The sequence below is a fragment of the Adiantum capillus-veneris genome, chromosome 18 (assembly GCF_014529385.1).
Source record: "Adiantum capillus-veneris isolate H3 chromosome 18, ASM1452938v2, whole genome shotgun sequence".
Lineage (NCBI taxonomy): Eukaryota > Viridiplantae > Streptophyta > Polypodiopsida > Polypodiales > Pteridaceae > Adiantum > Adiantum capillus-veneris.
The window spans coordinates 13166901-13187665 of record NC_140948.1 but is presented as its reverse complement, the minus strand read 5'-3'; the positions used below and the strand labels follow the sequence as shown (position 1 = coordinate 13187665).

Below are 20765 nucleotides of genomic sequence, written 5' to 3'. Positions count from 1 at the left end.
CTCACTTACCTGTCAACACATCAATTGGATCATTAATTTTCTTTTGATTATTGGTCTTATCCCTAATCCCCTCTTTGCACATATAATACATTGCTTATTGGCATTACTAGGCACTAAGCCGCGTCACAATTCACAAAGCCAAGAAGCAGCAGTGCTAATGTCATTTGCACACATTTAATGGCACAATGGTAACTAACACACACGTTAATGATGGTACTTTATGAAATTACCCATGCAACATATTGTATTTTCTATGGATGTCGTAAAGTTTTGATTGACCAAAGCACAATCAAATATGCACTTGCATGCCAAAAATGTGAAGAGACTAGACACTACCTATGCATTGACCATGAACTAAGACCCTCTCTATATTGCCATCACATGTTATATATGCCAACATTAACACATCCTACAAAAATCAAAGAAAAGCAATCGGCAAAAACACATAATGTTATGTATGTTACAACTCTTCAGAGAAGAAGACCTCCTCCCAACCAATATGTCCAAAAAGGTGTGTGCTCATTGCAATGATCAAGAAGGGGATATGCACCAAACCATGTTCAAAACCAAATGCACCCACATGTGCACCATCATCAAAATCCTCTAGTTTCTAGAAAGCAAGGAAATTGATGCATAGAAGATGAGTTCCCTAAAGAAATTCCCTAAAGAAAGTGATGAGCTACATTTGTAGTGTTTAGAAATTTCCGCAAACCATACAGTTTGGAGGTAAGACCTTCAATATTTTTCTTGCATCAGGTTAAATGTTCATGAGCCCTATGTAGTTACCCAATGTAACCCATATTAAACTCCGTATGGAACTACGATGTTGGATGGGCAGGGTCAATTCATGACTCCCTGAACTTCACTTGTAATTAATGGCTTGGGTTAGAAATGTCCTAGAGATGAGCTTGGTAATTATTGTTTGCTGGTGGGAGATTGCACTTATCCAGGTCGACTATATATGTTGGTGTCCTTCCAAAGGGTGCAAGGAAGGCTTGTCGCGCAAGAAGTTCCATTATAATTTCATACAATCGGGCATGAGAATGCAGTTTAGCAAAAGCATTTGGCATGTTAAAGGCAAGGTTTCACATCTTGTTAAAGAGATGTGACATGGATCTACATCATGTGCCTGATCCGGTGGCACCGTGCCTCGTACGTGTTACATAATATTTACATACAAGCGCACAATGATGCTTTTGACATTAAATGGGTGTTTGATTCCAAAGTGAGCTTAGTAGTTGGTAATTCATTCAAAGAGAGCCAAAGAATTGGAGCAAGCTCTATGGTGGAAGTTCGAGATCTTTGCTCCACAAGGGCAAAGGATACAATTGACCGACCTCAAAGAGGCGATGAAGGAGGTCTTCAAGGAGTGGAAAATGACCTTGGTTCAGGTGCTAATTTCCATGACAATCTTGCAAGATCTTTGTACCAAGAATATGCTAAGAATAAAGTACAACAAGTCTTTGGTGATGTTATGTCTGATGAGTTATCGTCGTCGTCAACTTCCACTTGAGCTATTGTAATATGAGTTGGGATTTACACCATGGTTTTTATGTTTTGATTTTTTCTTTCTTGAATCAATTTGTCAATGTGACTTAGTCGGGTTCTAGTATTTAAGTATAATCAAATTCAATTTTTTTTTAAAAATTAGATGATCAGTAGTGCCTTTGGTTGATAGATAGCTCAACTCGAAGTTATCACGTGAAATTCAATTTTTCTAGTATTTAAGTATAACCAAATTCAATTTTTTTAAAGTTGGATGATTAGTAGTGTCTTTTGTTAATAGATAACTTGACTTGAAGCTATCGTGTGAAATTTCCCTATAGGGAAAGAAATCTTCAGATTGCTGGAATGATCATTGTTTTTATTGGCTCTGGTTCTATGAAATGGCTTCCTATCTCTGGTCTTCTTTTTGTAATGATCTGTGTCTACCTCCCAGTCTTCTGTTTCTGTTTCAAAAACTGTGTTTTTTGCTGTCTTCTTAGACTGCTTAGGTGAAGATTGGTGACTTGTTCTATTTCCATCACTTCCCTCATTGTGCTTATGACCTTACTAAGTCCCATTAGACCTACCTCTTCATTCAGCCCGTTCAACTTTCCTACACGTGACATGACTGGAATGCTAAGAGTTCCTTGATTCTTCTGCTTTACCCTTCCCTGGGTCGACCAAGGTGGTGATCAGTATCATAGTCTGGCTCTGATTCTTCTAGAGTTGGACTGACCCAATCTGGGTTCTCCATGAATCTAGTAGTTGGTCATCGACCTCTTGTGCTCATCATGGGTGGCATTGTTGACATGCAATAGCTCTAATACCAACTGGGAGGTAGTTCATCGGTCCCAGAGTGACTTAGCCCAAACCATCGTGATCACTAAAATGGAATGAGCTGGATGTGACCAGAGAGCTATTCCAAGTTGGTACTTAGAGTTATAGATTTCATATTTACAGAATCCAGATAGCACTTTAGACTAGTGGAAGACAAAAGTGGAAAATGAAATTACTAAACACTAACTGGAACTAGAACTGGAATTGTATTCAGAATACTTAGTGTAAAATTGGTGAGCATTAAGTATGCCAATAAATGGTTTTCAAATTATAGAAAGAGAGAGAGAGAGAGAGAGAGAGAGAGAGAGAGAGAGAGAGAGAGAGAGAGAGAGAGAGAGAGAGAGAGCATAGCAGTATAAGATGTTGTTACAAGATAATTACAAAGTGATACAAGAGTCACAAGAGTTTCAAAAGACCAAGGGTCAAAAGTCCCCAAAAATGAATAGTGAGTCTTATTTATAGGCTACTAGACTAGTGTCTGACTGACTGTGCACTTTAAGTTACTATGGTAACTCATTGGATGCTTCTGAAAGCTCACTCCTGCTAGAGGTGGTTCCCCCTTCTACAACTAGGGTCTCATACTTATGTAGGGTGTTCTAACATAACATACATTTTGATTTGATCTTTCATGTAGAATGTCCATTATGGTGAACTAATACATACTATGTATGTTAATGGTTTTAATTAATGCTAATCATTTGGGTATGTCCCTAATCTTGATCTCATGCCCTCTACACCATAGCAAACATCCACTACATTTATGATAATGAATAACAACAACCTCTCCAAAGCTACCAAAGCAAATCTTTACGTCAATAAATAATAAAGGTTCGTTACTAGCATCCAAATTTCCATGTGTATGCATTTGTTTGGACCACACACTAGACTACGAGACGTGGCACCGCTTTCATTCTTTATAATTCTTGGAGAGACATAGTGGCTTTTCTCCCAAATACTCCTATGTGGCACTTTTATATTTTATATGTCTTGCACTATGTGGTCTATAGTTTCTGCCATGTCCTCATGTCACAATGAAAAGTTTAATTAGTCTCATGGTTCTTATTGTAGCTTGTCAAAACATTGTATTTAGCCTAGCACACTCTAATGAGGCGCCTTCTCGCTTAATAGATAAGTAGTCTAATTTTGTTTGTGCATTTTGATGTCATTTGTTTTAATGCACATGTTTTCTTCAATAATAAATATTTGATGGCAAGATTTACATGTGCTTGATAGAGGTACATATCTTTTTTTGCTACCTCCAATGCCAACTTAAACTTTTGCACAAAAAAAAGGGCCTATGACAAGGCCAACCAAGTATGACTAGTTCTAAAACTCCCTAAATGAGGGTATGAGGATGATGACCCTCCACACTATTATCACTTGGATAGCTTCGAATGGGATCTACGGCTGGGGGAATTCAGGCCATCCGATGCACATTTGTACATTCAAAAAACTTTTGTAAATTTGGGTCGGTTCGTGCCCCACATCTTGAACCCTCAACCTCCGTGCAACGAGGCATGTGCTCTAACCACTACTCTCGCATGCGTTCACTAAAATATAGAGGATTTGGGTGTGTCATATTGTAAATGCAGGAAAATTGGTATTTGGGATATATTTTTGTAAATTTGGGCCGTCTCTGTGCCACCAAATTTGACGGCCCACAATTGGCATGCCCCCTACTTTTTCCCTCCAACATTGATCCCTTTAAATGTGATATAGTGATGAGTGATGCTATGAATGCTATGCAACTTGTTGACATTTAAGACTTGAAATTGAGAGAATTTTTTTTTAGGAAATTAGAATTTTGATTAAGATGGTATAGACAAAATACAAGGGACCCACAGGAGGGGGGTGAGACAGCCCCAAGGCAAAGGCTTTACAACAAGAGGGACATTCTGAGCCGGGTAGGGTGGTAAAATCTAGGGACAATAAGGCTCCAGTGCTTCCATTTGGTAGTTTTCATCATTCGGGATACATTATAACCTTCGGGGAATGCTTCATTAGCTTTTTTGCAAAGTCTCAGAGCACTTTGCCTAAGTTCCAACTTAAGAAGGTCAAAAGGGTAAGGAGATGAATTTATGAAAATTGAGGCGTTTCTCTGTAGCTATATAAACCACAATATCAAGCTTCTCCAAATGTTCCATAGCGATATGTCAAGCCCTTTGCAATTACCCAGTAGCCAGTCTCTGAAGTCCAAAGATTTAAGATTGAGTTGGCTGGTTATTGCTAGCATGTACCCTTGATCATTTCAATATTACACCTGCAGTTGAACCACAAGTGTGCACAATCTTCAATTTCTCTAGAGCATCTGGTGCAGACCCCATCACTAACACTGCCTTTGATGCCTTACCCCCACTCCAGATGCCTTGGTGAATAATGAGCCATAGAAGAGTAGAATGCTTGTTCTCTAAAGGGAAGGCCCATAGACATTTGAATCTATACGTTCACTGTACTTTACTGCTCCATGAGACGCTCCATAGTTTATTTAATCTTTTCTTCAAGTCACTCTTTACCCCTGCTTTCGGGAAGAAGTATTTGTAGGCTTCTGATGCCAATCTTTGTATCTGGCTAGCTGCTTGACTGACTCTAATAGGAACTCTAAGATTTTCCATAATGTGCTTGGTCTAGCTTGGAACCATCTGCCAGAGAGAGAGGGATTAAGAAATCCTCCTGGAGTTGAGCTTTAGATCTCAACTTTCCTTGAATCAACAGGTCTACCCAAGTTCTAATACCTCTCTTATGGAATTTGTGAGATCTTCTACATAGGGAGAAGTCCTTATCTATAAAGAAGCCAAAACACACAGAATCTAGCAAAAAAATGGAGTGGTTAGAATAAAAGTCATGTGAGAGCTTCCAGTTGGCTTTGATGGCTTCCCAGGCAATCCACATTCTACATGTTATCTTGGAGCCTACTGGTTGGAAAGGGGTTGGAGAGAGCATTACCTCTGTGATGTGTAGATTAAACCAGGCTTTGTAGCTCACCAACTTAAACTTTTAGATATTTCTCTTGAGGAGGGCAACCCAATAGTCTGTTGATTCTACAGCTCTAAGGATCCATTTGGCTGCCATCCTAGTGGATAATCTTTCTAGATTGAGTAGTCCAAGACCACCCTTGCTTTTTGGCATGCAACATATATCCCAGGGGACTTTGGAGACCTTGTTCTGTTCATTATCCTCTCCCTAGAGGAAGTTCCTGGCCAAGGCAGTAGCCTACTTCAACTGATATTTGGTTGGAGACCAACAAGACAAAAAATAAATTAAAGAGGGTAGCAGGTAGTGATTCAAAACAAAAGCTCTAGCTGAGGTGGAACTTGGATATTGGTTCCATTTTTTGCAATCTTTTGCTTGAATTTAGACATCACCCATTCCCATCGTTGAGAAAATGTTACTTTGAATCCCATAGGCATTCCTAGGAGTCTAAAAATTTACCCATCTTTGATTTCCATGCATCTTACAATTTGTGGGGACTGACCTGAGAAACTTTTAATACCTGTTTTAGCATGGTTGATCACTGAACGACTTGCTTTGCAAAATGTATCCAGACATTTCCATAAGTGGACAACTAAATCATTATCATTTGGAAAAATTGAATTAGTATCATCAGTAAATTGTTGTAATACCAATTCTTTTTCAATTCCAAGAATTTGGAGACCCCTCATACTCTTATTGTTCAAGGCATCCTAAGTCAGCCAGCCAAGAGCATCAGAGCATATTGCAATTAAAAAAGGAGCAATAGGGAAACCCTGCCTTGTGGATCTTTTCAAAGGGAAAATGTCAGACAGAGCACCACTAATGGCTACTCTAGAGCATGCATTGCCAAAAAGGACCTGAATGCATTTAATAAAGTGTCTTCCAAACCCAATGTCTTGAAGAGACAGAAGAATGAAATCCCATTCAATCCTATGTCATAAGCTTTGTCAAAATAAATTTTGAAGAAGATGAACTCTATTCATTATCATGAGCATATTCAAAGGCCTCCCACACGGTAATAGTGGAATCTAGAATGAATCTGCCCTTTATGAATCCTTTCTGTTCTGGCAGGATAATCTGATCATGCATGATAGAACTCCGTCTTCTAGCTAAGGCCAATGAGAAAATTTTGTACACAGAAGTCAGACAAGATATGGGTCTCCAATTCCCTAAGTCTTCCTTTCCCCCCCTTTTATGAATGAGCTTAATAATGCCTATGTTCATAGAGGTGGAGAGAGCTCCTACCTTGAGAGCTTCCCCCTATATGGACAAGAGATAGGGCAGGAGAAAGTCTTTGTACATTTTTAAAAATTCATTTGGAAGACCATCACAACCAGGAGACTTCCCATTTTTTAGTGCATCAATGGAGTCCAGAATCTCCCCCTCTGTTAGGGCTGATCCATCACTTTTGCAATATGCACATGCACACTTCTTTTTCTAGCTCTAGCTATAGTGGCTCTGGAAGTTGTGATGTCAGCCCCTCTTTTGGAGGGGGAAGAGAAAATATTAGCATAAAAATATGTAACAATCTTTAAATTTTCCTTGTTGTTTTTTGAAATAGTGCCATCCTTCTTTTTAAGCATAGGGACAAAGTCCTTTATTTTCTTCTTTTTCAGAAGGTTGAACATATGTTTATTAGGCTTGTTGATTTTTCCTGCCCAGAATTCTCTTGTCCATAGGATGGAAGATCTAGCCATAAGAAGCTCTTCCTCTCTAAGTTTGTTTTTTAGCTCACATAAAGTGTGGGAAGGAGGAAGCTTCTTTTTGAAGTTCAAACATAACAGGTGAGTGATCATACAATAAGAAAAAGTTATCTTTACCACAACTTACTTGCCAATATTCTCGCAATAGGTTGGAGCTCATGTAGACTCTGTCAAGCCTTGCTGCCTTGTAGCACTCACCCATTTGTTTATTGCTATAAGTAAGGCCAGTGTCCTCAGAGATATCAACAAGATTGGGCTTTGAGAGAGCCAGTTCCCAATTTCTTTTTTCTGATCCACTGATAGTGAGTCCTTGCTACTTCCACCTCTCAAAAGAGGATTCCACCATGTTAAAATCCCCTGCACAAATACAGGGGCCTTGCAGCTTCGATAACTCCTCCCAAGTTTTTGCTCTTTCCACTGATGAGTTTGAGGGATACAAAGAAATGAGTGTGTAATTGAATGGACTGTTAAGAGATACCGTCACCCAACTACCCTTTTCAAAAGCGAGGACTTGCAGGATGAAGTAGAGCCAATTGAATCTTGCACCTAACCTTTGCAGGTTAGAGGACAAGTTAGAACCATATACTTTTACCTCTTGAAGGAAGATGAGGACAACTAATTTTTTGTTGTTTTTAGAAGGTTTATCCAGAACAACCAAGGATCTGGTTGGATTCTTAGAGGTCTCTTTCTTTCTTTTGGATGAGGGATGGGGAGCCAGAGGAAGCCTTCCTCCTCTATCTGAGTCATTATGATGTCCACATATTTGCTAATATCACTACTTAATTGTGTCTTCATCAAGTCCTCTTGCTCCTGCAATTGGGATTCAAATAGATTTATATCGTCAATGCTTTTGTCCTTCAATTGAAGCTAGGCATAGAAAAGTACTCAGAGTCTGAAGAGCTAGCTGAGGAAAGGCCCCCCTTGCTTGGCTTGAGGGACTATAGGGGGGGAGGGTGATTTCTGACCATCCATAGCTTTCTGGTTGTTTGCATCATTGGAGGTGGAGGCTTTTCCCCTTGGTATCTCCCCACACTTAGAAGAGGTTGCATTCATGACTTCTTCATTGTTGCCTACTTCTTCTAGCACATCATGACTAAAGGGATCAAAAACTTCTTGTAGGAGAGGACTGAAACTGTTTTTGTTTCTGTTGGTAGAGGGCTTAGGGTTCCTGCTACTCTTAGCACTCTTTCTCTTTGCATTGGCTGGAAAGAGTCCTTGCAGTCCTGCTGAGGGTCTTCTTGAACAGGTGCATGCTTGAGATCAGGACAGTCTTTTATATAGTTCCCTTGTTCAGGCAGTGAAAACATGCATTTGGTAGATTCTTATATAAGACCAGCTGCAGGTGGAAAAGTTGTCCCTCAGAATATTTGATTGCGATCATCCTCTTCAAGTTTGCAATCAGGTCAACTACAATGAGAAATTGGGGATCCCATTTATGGTTGCGGCCAGATCTTCATCTCTGACCCAATACTCTTCCTACATTATCTTGAGCCAAGGATAATATTCCACTGGCAGGTCGGGAAAATCAACCCATACAGAGGCTTTGGTAGGCATAGGACCCCTAGGGTTGAAGCCCTGGTACTAGTTAAAAACTAACAGAGGAATATTTCTAATCAGCCTCACTGCCCCTGGCTAATGATATGAAGAGCAACATTGGAGCCTTCACAAAAAAAGAGATAGTAGTTATTTGGCGAATATTGGACATGATTGACTTTGATGTTCCTATTTTCCCAATTGTGGGACATCCTGATCCTTAGTGCTTCGACAGAAGGTCTGACACCATGAATCAACCCAATAGCCACTCGGTCCTGTAGCTGAGTGAACCAAAGCTCAAGATCTTTTGTAGGAATGACCACAACACTCTCATTGTCTTGGTCATTGTCTGATTCAGAGGGATCTGCCTCCTCCTCTCTTAGTTCACCATGTGGCAAAGGCTTAGGAAAGGTATGGGTTTCTTCCTCGTCCCCCCAGTTGTCTGAGGTTCATTTTTGCTCAAATGTTGAAGATGCAGAGAGAAGTCTCTAATATCATCTTGACACATCATGGGGTTGCAGCCAAACAGAGGATTAGAGTTAGAGTGCATCATCATACCTAGAGTGTGAAACTGTGCAGAAAGGGGCAGAGTTGGATTAATTCCAGAATGAGGGATGGGGCTCGTGAGAGGATTGCCAGCAAACGGCGGCATAGGTAAGGTGCTGAGGTCGAAGACTAACCCCCATGAGGCCAGCATGTTCCTGTCTTTGCTCTGTGGGGATGGTAAGACCTCCCATCGACATTGCTTGAAACAGAGGATTGGAAGCTAGCAAGCTTGGTGGACCATGAGGAGTAGTGCTTGTCTGCATAGGGTGGACCAACCCATTTCGCAGGGCTTCGTGCAGCTCCATGCAGATCCCATCTCCCTCCCCCCCCCCCCCCCCCCCCCCCCCCCCCCTCCAAAGGGGGAGGGGCAAGGTGGTCCAAAGAGAGGACATAACTTTAGGAGTAAGCGTAAAGGGGAAAGGTGAAAGCGACAGGCCTGTGCGTGGGCGGTGTACGGAACATGCAGAGGGTAGCCACGCTAGCAGAGCTCCTTCACACCAACTTCCGTTTCAAGGCCCTAGCTTGGTCTTGGAGACAACCAATTGAAAGACTTTTCCACACATGCTGGTGGTCAAACTTCCTTAAAATCTTTTTTTTTTTTGCAATACTGACTAACTCAGAGAGTTTTGAATAGATTATAAAACCAAAAAAAAAAAAGAAGAGCTGAAGCAATAATACAGTTGAAAAGTACACCGGTATACGTCGCAGGCTCAAGAGTGAAGAGAGGCTAGCGGCGACTAGAGACTCGAGAGGCTTGCCAAAACATTGCGCAACCTTTCTCATGATTTTGTTGAGTTGCTCAGCAATCAGTGGCCCATTTGCTAAGTAGTGTGTTGGGCTGGGCCCCCTAAAAGCTTGCCTTGAGCCCCACGCCCTTTTCTCATAAGCGTCTCTCTCTCTCTCTCTCTCTCTCTCTCTCTCTCTCTCTCTCTCTCTCTCTGTGTCTGTGGTGAGTCATCACGTAAAATGCGTTTGATTGCTTTGTTTTGAGGATGTGTTTGTGGCCCTGGTCCATTCTTTCAGCTTTGATGGCTCGAATGTGCAAATTTCTAGCTTTTTGGGTGTTGCTTTTCATCTACACTTGCCCCGGCCCGGCCCACGTCTACTTAAGTAACATTTGTAGCAAGATTCAATATTTCAGACGTAGAGAGACAGTGTATATCAACACGACCCCCTTTTTTTGTGCAAGTTTCTTTCCTGACACTTGTAATGAAATCGCTGTACAAAGATATATTTGACTATCCGGGATGCCCAAGTACAAGGCAATCTACACATATTTAAAAGAATGCACATGTATACCTTGCAAAACCAAATGAGGGGTACCATGCCATATGCACATATGAATTTACTACTGTATAAAGGATGCAGTTTGTTATGCCCGCGTGTGTGTGCATAGTACTAGCATATATAATTGTTGAGGCACACTTTTGATCAAAGACATTGCAATATTTACTTGATCTAAGATTTTCCTTTTCACGGTCAAATTGCATCAAGTCATCCTGTGGCGGTTTGGATCCTTGGGGCCTTTTGTTTTGAAGATCTTTGTTTCAAATATTTTAGCATTGAGCTGTCTGCCTCATATTATAAATGAAAAGGATATGGTCAAAAATCTGATGGAATTACAATGTTATTGAGTGAATCGGAACTTTTGATCACTGAGTAGTCATGTGTGACTTGGAACAAACGTGAGAGGAAAGTCGGTTGGGCGTCAACAACAGTGCATTTATGCCCCCCCCCCCCCCCCCCCACCCCCCAAGGAAAAAAAAAAAAAAACAAAACACACACACACACACACGCACGTCGTATATAATGCGAGAGAAGTAAGCATAAGCTAGTTATGATCAGAGCTCCCCCGGCTCACCCTTAGCTTTTGAGCAACAATTTGTGAGTCATAATTGCCCCGCCCCGCCCCCCCCCCCCCCCCCCCCCCCCCCCCCCCCCCCTCTCCCTTTCCTTACTTTATGTCATCACTCTTGAAATTAAATTACGACTTATGATCGCCTTATCATGTTAGTTTGTCGAGCCTTCATATACATTTGATTTGGTGTAATTCCACATTCGAAAAATCATTTGTGTTGAGCTTGTTCCTAAAGGCTAACAAAATACAGCTTCCCTCTGATTTGATGGTTCTACTGTCCGCCCCAATTAATTAAACGATGAAAAACAGGCATTGTGTGCCCTTGCTGCTGGCCCACTTCCATTTTCCGTGATCCCATTCCTTAGCCTACATGACGTCGTTGTTGAGGCTCTTTTTTGATTCAAGCCTTCATTATATTTGCTTCAGTTTCAGCCAAAAAGCACCCGCACTCAAGTACATACTATGTACGCATCACTCGTGCAGGACATCCTACAGCCTACATGTAGCTTACAGCTACTACTCCTTTAATACTACTACCATTGAAATTCCTCTCCAACTCCCCCTCTCCAATTACTCTAGAGTCTAAATAAAAAAGAGGTCATGTGTGTTGATCTCAGTTCATATATTATGCAGCTGGGCATGCATATGGGCGTCACATTCCAGTTAAATAGCAGCTTTTGTAATGCGTCCTTTTAACAGCATCATTTTTATAGATCTGGAAGCAGAATGTGGGTAGAAATATTTTTTCAAAGGCTTCTGAATTGATGATGATATGGGACCCCCACCTTCTAAGTCTCCTTGGCATAATTGAGCCTTAGAGCGATTTGCTTAAGCATAATTGGCAATTATGACGATTTAGAAGGCTAGCTACTCTCCAACAGAGAGAGAGAGAGAGAGAGAGAGAAGAAGAGCCCCGCTTTTGAAAACACAGCGAATTTGCCGGACCTGTACTCCCTCCTTATATCAATGAAGGCGAGGCTCTTGGAGCTTTTACAAGCCAGGATTTCTAGCTGTAGCGATCCTCTTCCCTGCCCACAGATAATCCTCTCTCTCTCTCTCTCTCTCTCTCTCTTAATACACAGTTAGCCCTACGTTCATAATCTTTGATGCACGCGCACGCAGTACGCACACACTGCATGCCGGACAAAATGAAATGCATACATGGGCCTCTTTGCATATATAACAGGGCTTCCTCTTCGAGTAGAAGCTGCTGATCGTGGCCGTACCGGAGCTCCGCAAAGGAGGGGGAGGGCCGACCCGAGAATAGAATAATAGGAGGAGGAGATCAAGTGGCGGCAGCGAGCAAGAGAAGCAGGGTGCAGGTGCATCTGCACAATTAAACCAGAAAGAAGTGAAGGTGACTTTTTTGGACAAAAGTTGAAAGGCGAATGGAAAGAAGCACGACGCTGCATTGCACAAAAGCGCGACAAATGTACACAAATATACTGCGCGCAGCAGCTTCGAGCATCACCTGCACATGTGTAGGGCGCTCTTGATCAGCACCAACCAACGCGCAGATTCTTACGAACTCACTGATCCCCCCCCCCTCTCTCTCTCTCTCTCTCAGAATTACGAGAGTACAGTGGCGCGCCACTAGAGCGGACGTCCAAGAGCGGTACAGAGATCAATCATGGGAAGACACGCGTGTTGCCAGAAGCAGAAGCTGAGAAAGGGACTGTGGTCGCCCGAGGAGGATGAGAAGCTTATCCGCCACATCACCCGTCATGGCCACGGCTGCTGGAGCTCCGTCCCCAAACAAGCTGGTACTCTCTCTCTCTCTCTCTCTCTCTCTCTCTCTCTCTCTCTCTCATTCATGTATTTTGCAGGCTCTATTGAGCCCAGCTCCATTCCATTCACCCGATAAGTCAGAAAATGTAGTTCGATATAGCTGTACTGCTGACACAAAAGCTTGTAATTGAGAAGCAAGTCTAATTAAATGCGCACTGAATGCAGGCCTGATGCGGTGTGGAAAGAGCTGCCGGTTGCGGTGGATAAATTATCTGAGGCCTGATCTCAAACGAGGCACCTTTTCAGCAATGGAGGAAAAGCTCATCATCGAGCTGCATGCCCTTCTGGGCAACAGGTACAACTCTTTCATGATCTTTCGCTCAAATTTTAAAAACTATGGCATATATATAGTTATTGGAAGGATGATAACCGATCACAATTCAAGATATATTAAGCCGATTTCTATCCTAATTAGTGAGAGCTTGTCGCTTTTGCGTATCTATCTCCAAATAAAAGACTACATTGCAATTTGCTTACACTCGAAGTAGTACTTCCCTTATTTGAAGCATTAATTCATGTACCCCAATTATTGGTCATCTAGGATTCTGTGGTTTTTTTAAAATTCTGTCAACATTGATCAATGTGTACTCATTTTCAATTTACAAGAAACCTTCATTACAGACTGTTGCACATTATGATAACGAAACATATTGACGTTGTACCAAATATCTAGTAGATTAGCACTATACATATATGACTGTATTATGACATAAGTAGCTGGCTACATGTGCCCATGGAGCACATTGCGCAATCTATCGCACTTTCAAACTAATTTCAGGGCAGAACAATCAATGGGTATAACCTCTCTCATGCAGGTGGTCGCAAATAGCATCCCATCTTCCAGGCAGAACAGACAACGAGATCAAGAATTTCTGGAATTCTTGTATCAAGAAGAAACTAAAACAAGCTGGAATAGACCCAGTGACTCATCAACCCATTGTTACGGATGCAAATTTAGAAGGGGGCGACGGCCTGGTGAGTGGGTCCAATGCGGGATCTTGTCAGGATCCAATGGTGATGATTACTGAGAAGGCAATGGAGCAGGAAATGAGTGTGGAATTCGACAACAACATCTTCCAAGAAAGCACTTCAAATATGATGGCGGCGCATGCTAGTATGAGGCTGCGCAACCCTCTTTTCAAAGTTGGGGAGGATGATAGGAATACCCTGGAGGGCATTAACAGCTGGAGAGTCCAGCTCAGAAACTTTCTGTCAGATAATAACCACCTTGTGCCAGATGCCGCCATCATACTTGGCCAGAGCATAGGAAGCATGTGTAAAGAGAGCAAGGCACCCACCATGAATGCACCCACAAGGACAAGAGACAACTGCCCCATTACTAGTAGTAGACCAAAGCTCAATATTGACGTTGACCAGCACTCTGATCTGATTTCCTGCAAGCCGGATCAACACATGACCACCACCGACGCTAGTACTACTGCGGCTACTGCATTTGACCATCACGACATCCTGCTACATATGCATGACCATGACCCTTTATTTTTGAGCCAGATTGCCACCACCAACGGCCAGGCATTTATCCTCAACTCGACCCCCGATATGATGACCAGGATGCCCACATTGTTGGCCTTAGATAGCCAGCCATCTGATCAGGCTGCCTCAAATATAGAAAGTAGCAACATTGTTGGTATTGGCAGTACAAACCATGTGGACTGCTTCGCTGGGATGTTTGAGAGCTTGATGAGCTACAGCGATAGCTATTTATACAAACATCCTAAGGACAATACCAACAATGCTGCTCCTGCTCCTATGCCTTTTACTTGTTTTCCACCTAAATCCTCCCCCATTTTGTACGATCCCACCAATTATGCACTGAGGAGCCCCGATCACTTTATGCCCAATTATTTTTCTTTAACTTCAGAGACCTCCGCAGATTGCAGCAACAGCGCTTATAACATGCAGCAGGCAATCAGTAATTGCTGCACGTGTTCAAGTACAGCTCACGTTGCGAATCCGGCCAAGCTATGCTCGTGTGTCAGCTACTGGACCAATATGATGTGCAACGCTACTGCTCCATCCGCCACTACTCCAGGTAATAGAACACCACGTCTTATTTATCATTAGCAGCTGCTTCTCTAATGATTCGAAGATCGGTGTGCATGCATTTTTCTATATCTATGTAGTTGAAAGAAATAGTAATTTTCCTCCATATTGCAACTCATACAGGTGTTGGCCCAGATTTGAGTGGGCTACCGGAATCTCAGCCAATGGATGCAGAGACTAATGGTCTAAGTGGAAGTCAACAAGCTACCGACGACCCGCTTTCAGGAAATGCCCTACTCATGCAAATATGGGCAGCTCACACCGCGCCTGGGCCTGCCGCCTGTACTGCTAACGTCACAACATCTACTAAACAAGGCGAGCCGGAACCTGCAGCAATCATTAGCTGCGCTCCAGCTACGTCTGGTCAACGTCATCTTGCACATGACATGACATTGGCAAGTGGCTGTGATATAAACAACAAAACAACTAGTACAGCTACTAATTATACGTCGTCTACTCAACTAATTGAGGCTTCCAACAGCGTTGGTTCTTGGCATTTTGATCATCAACTTGCGGATATGAGAGTAGATTCACAGTCTCATATTGCGCGTATTGGAGACGAGAGCATAGGCATCAATGACGACTACTCACCTGCAAGCTGTGACGCAGCTGTACGTCGGCTGCATGAGAGTAACATGGATGGTAGTTGCCCAGATAAGAACAGCATAGTAACCTCAATAATATATTGTGCTGGCACGGCCCCAAAGGAGCTGGCCGTAGACGTGGTCGACGTCGACAGGGAGCGCCCTGATCATCAGCAACAGCCGCAGCTACTCTTGGTCAACCAGCTGCCTGCTCCTACGTCATCCTCCTCAAACCTCGACACCAAAGAAGCCTCCTTTGACGATATAATCCAGCAGGCCGATGATTATCAGGCAGCAGCAGGCTCCTTATCACCATGTCGTCATCATCATCATGAGCCAGCTCCAGATAATTACTGTGGTAAGTGCAAGAGTAGTAGCATGTCACCGGAGCTGCAGTGCATTGCAGCAATGCTTGAGCAGATTTGAATTATACCCGCGCCGATTAAAATTAGTAGCTACACAGACAAATCATGCATGTTAATGAGGATCCTCTGCGCCGGCAGTCGGTCAAGGATCACCACAGTACACTACTCTAGCAAACATAGTACATTCAATTCTCCATACACAAATTGTACACTATAGGGTTATATATGATCATTTACCCTAAGAATAAGTGTTCCAGGCTACTATCTAGCAAACCAAGGGATACAAGATTACTTATATCACGCTGAATAAGAATATTTGGCAAGAAGCATCAGCTAGCAAAACTTAGAATGCACCCTTTTTCATGTACATCAAGAATATCAAACTATTTAACTTGAGAGAGAGATGATATACGCTTGAGTGCGTTTTGTCGGGCCGCTTCACAGTTATTTAACCTTGTAAATTGATTTTTCTTTTCTGATCTGCTCAATCCAGGGGTCCTCTGATCTACTTAGTACTCCCTGGTCATGCAATTAAACTTTGCAGAAACCTCAACGATGAATTTAAAGTCAAAACAAGATCTTGGATTTCTTTGTCTCTTACTACATATATTAACTAAACTATTTTGGACGAAAGTTCATCAGAGGATTCCGGAGAAAACACACACACACACACACACAAACACACAGCTTGACAAGCAATTCTATGAATACATGTGTGGCGGTAAAATCAGACTATAATAATTATAGTAAACTCAAAGCCATTCTTGTGTTTTTGAAGCGCTTACCTTATGAGTGATTTGTTAGTTTGGAACCCAAGATCTCGAACTAGAAACAAAAGAAGAACACCGAAAGTTAAACTTTTTCAACTTTGTTTTTTTTTTCTTTAATTGTCAAAAAAAATACTGCACGCCTATGTGAGTGCCATACTAAAGTACGGTGAAGAGTCAACATAGTGTCTCTCCAAAATTTATAAGAACAAAAGTCATGCTTGCCCCCCTATAAGTCCATTTCCTATTACATAGTCATGATATTCAAGAAAGAGATCATGAACCGGAAAATTTTGTCACATGTCTATGCCGGCAATTTAGTCACTTTGTTGTCAATGAAAAGCTCGTGGATCTTGCCCATTTTGTGTATATCCTACCAGTAGAACACTCCAATAAAACATTACTAGAAGGGAGCTTCTATGTCTAACAACTTTGTCGACATATCTATAAGAGCAGAAGCCCACACAACATGATGCTCCAACCATTCTTGCTTGAAATTTTCATCAAGGATTGTGACCACATCAAAGTTTGTATTGTGACCACACAACAAGTTGCTCCAACTTTGATTTTGGCAAAGAGTTTCACACTTGGCCCCAATCAGTGATCACAATACAAACTTTGATGATACACACATAGAACCCTTTAGTTGGTAAGATGCCCTCTAGCTTCATCCTTTCAAAACAATCAAAAGCTTGGCAATTTTTTCCATTTTGTGCATATCATGTCATTTGCATTCTCGAATACAAAGTCACGAGAAGTAACCTTCTGATTTTGGCAAAGAGTTTCACACTTGGCAGACATAACGTGATGCTCCAACCACACTTTGCTTCAAAACCTGATCAAGGAATTGCTTTCCCTTGTCAATGTCCCCAATCACAACCAAGATACACACATAGATCATTTCATCTTGCAAGATGCCCTCTTGCTGCATCGTTTCAAACTAGACAAAAGCTTGTTGGCCTTGTCCATTTTGTGCATATCATATGATCATAGCACTCTCAAGATACACCATCGATTGTGGAGCTTTTCCAAGACACTTTGTATCTAACAAATCACTACATTTTGCGAATTCGAACATACCCAAAAGAGCACAACCTTGCACACGCAAATTCTCCAACGTCCACCCTTGCTTCAAAATCTCATCATGGATTTGGTTTCCCCTGTCGATGGCCTCCATCATAGCATAAACCTTGAGGATGCACACAAAGGTTACTTCATGCGAAAAGTGCCCTCTAATTGCATCTTCTAAAAAATGTTCAAAGGCTTCTTGGCCAATTTTGTGCATATCATGCTATGATTAGAGTATTCTTGGATACGTTGCTTTGAGAAGGGAGTGTTTCTAGAACACTTTGAGTTTGGCCAAGAACACCACATCGCATGCATATTGAGAAAAGGACTACCCAACACACGATTATGCTCTGACAACTCGTGCCTCAAAATGGCATTATAATTTATTTATCTTCATGTAAATGATCCCAATCGTAGTAAAAGCTTTGAGAATGCAGACATAGGTCACTTCATCTCGAAAGATGTCCTAGTGCTTGATCTGTTTGAAAGAGTCACGAGCTAGTTGACCTTGCCTGTTTTGTGCATACCTGACGCTTATACAACTTCACACTGATGTAGTACTTGATGTTGTTGACAACGCAGGCTTTGATTGAGAGAGTAGATGGGGAGAAGGTGCATGATCCATTGAAACCGCAGAGGTCAAAGGTAACGGAAATGGAGGTGCGACTAGTAGCAGTATCTCGGCCATCATTTGCCACTTCCATCGTTTGACGGCAAGGATTGGTCTTTGCTAGTGTCCCAAAATAGTGAAAGCTTCAGGAATAGGTTGTTTCAAGATATACAGAAGTCCCTCAAGTATTTGATTGCTACAAAGAATATTGTTAGGCTCACTCTATTTATGCCGGTTGAAGCGTTTGTAGATTTCTTCTTTGATGAGAAAATAAGAACTACCACAACAATGTTCATTTGCAAGTCTAAGAGTTTTTTGGACTTTTTAGATGATAATTGGGATAGGAAACAATCGGAGGGCAAAATCTATATTTTACAAAAGAAGTCCATAATTTGCAAGTACATTATAAGCTCTCAAAGTTTCATAGTGTCATTTTACTATTTTAAAAATCATCTTCTTAGTGAGGATCTTATTCCACTCAGCGAAGATATAGAGTCTAACTTTGAGAACAAACCTTTAGCAATGGAGATCTACTTTTAAGAGAGCCTAGTTACTGTGATGGACAAAATGTTAAGTACAACTCTTGCCCAGCTTAGGATATATCTTAGGGTCTTCATATGTTACATATGAAGACCTGCATTCACTTTCAACAATAAAAAGGTACTAACTAAATGGATAAATTTCACTTGTCTTTAATGCCTTAAAGATATAGATAATAACACTTGTTTTTCTCAGATTCCAAGACGCAAGGAGAAAACAACATTGTGCAAGGAGTCCCTCTCAAATACACTTCACTTGATTGCTTCAACCGGAAAAGCTAGGTCACATACCATGTGCACGCAATGAGTTTTACTGCCATGCCATCCAAGATGTACACCCCAAAATGATTAATAGTACAAGACATTTTGTGCCGCTCAAACATTGTCTGAAAATTGTAAATTTTGTATTGTCTCAAGGCTTTTTACATAGTAATTTTTCATTCCAAATTTATACAAAGGGACAATGATTACTTCCCTCTGCCCATGTTTCTACCACTCCTCTCCTGCCCCGATTGTTACCATTGCTCCCTTGCCCCCTGCCTCGGTTGCTACCACTGCTTGTCCCGTACAAGGAACGGTTGATACCTCACTCATGGAGTGATATCAGTGATCTAAATAAATTTATCATAAATTCTAATCGAGGTTTTGATTTGACTAAGTGGGTTCCTTCATCCAATGAATCTGTATGTGGGTATATGGTTAGTCAACTTGAATCGTACGAGCAAATATGTATAAAGTGGATTTCTTTTTGTGTCACGATTGTTTGCATAAGCCTCATATGGGGAAAGTGATGTGATAAGGTGTTAGTATATTTTATGGGTTTGAGCTTGATGCATTGGTTTGAGGTCAAATAATTTCTTTTGCATGTCATGCACACATCCAAAAATAGAGAAAAGTCTTTTGTTTGCATATATGTGGAGTTCTGACATATGCACTACAAGAGGTTGTGTGCTCTTGTGACGCTGTTAACGACGGAAATACACTGGGTTTTTATAACCCCCGGCGTCGCTAAAACCGTCGCTAAGAGCGTCGCTATATGCGACGCTATAGGCGTCTCTATATGCGTCGCTATATAGCGACATTTACACTGCAGACTATAGCGACGCTCATAGCGACGCTACAGAGCCATAAATAGCGACGATTATAGGGACGCCCGAGAGAATTTTTTTTTGGTGGCGGGGCATCGAATGCCCTGCCACCCATCAACCATATTGTACTTGATTCACTTTTTAAAAAAAGTGCAAGGGTAGATAATAGACCCAAAATAGTCACCCACAAGACGCATTGTTTGCAAAATTGACAATTGTACACATCATAGGCAAAATGAATTGATTGGCAAATGTAATAATGACAATTGTACAACATCATAGGCATAAAGAATTGATTGGCAAAAGGAACTGCGGTGACAAATGTAATAATATACATGGTTCAAAAAGACGTATAAAATCCGTCTCATGATACATAAGCTATGAGAAACCCTAAACTAATGCTCTCTAGCTACGGCTAAACTGACGTCGTCTAGTCAGACGTCTCATCGCGTCCAAGCGGCGTATCTGTTGGATTCTGCAAAAAAAGACAATAAGACAGCTTTCAGTAAGTATAAACATATAACGACATTTATAAAACAATACAAAAAAATAAAAAAGAGTAAACCCTAATACTAACCATGCCGCCGCGAGAACTGAGAATGTCCATAAGGGCGTTTAAGCCCTTCCTGCCTGCGTACTCGCGCTCGTACGGTGTGGGATCACGTCCTGTCATCGACCACTGTCAAAACATACAAAGATTTCATTAAGTTAGAATTAAAAAACTCATAAACCCTAAACTATCGAACATAAAGAGCAATGTGAAAACACTTACAAAATTGGCCTCAAATGATGCCCATCCACCGCTCCCCAAGTGGTGCAAGCTCCCTGCCTCTACTCGCGCTCTGGCTGCATCCTTTTGTTGCTTCCACTTGTCGGGATTCTCGCGCGCTGCTTTCTTCGCATTCTTCCAATCTTCTTTGGCCAGCCAATCTGGCCTGTTCCACCCATTCTTGATTGCTT

General features: G+C 41.7%; 1 protein-coding gene across 1 annotated transcript; it reads left to right on the top strand.

Annotated features, from left to right (window-relative positions):
• Nucleotides 1–11044: 11044 nt before the first annotated feature.
• Nucleotides 11045–16135, top strand: LOC147435246 (uncharacterized). The gene is made up of 4 exons (XM_086488333.1): nt 11045–12695; nt 12886–13015; nt 13536–14773; nt 14908–16135. Exons 1-4 carry the CDS (start codon nt 12563–12565, stop codon nt 15792–15794), a joined length of 2388 nt encoding a protein of 795 aa, XP_086344459.1. The 5' UTR covers nt 11045–12562; the 3' UTR covers nt 15795–16135.
• The last annotated feature ends 4630 nt before the right edge of the window (nt 16136–20765 follow it).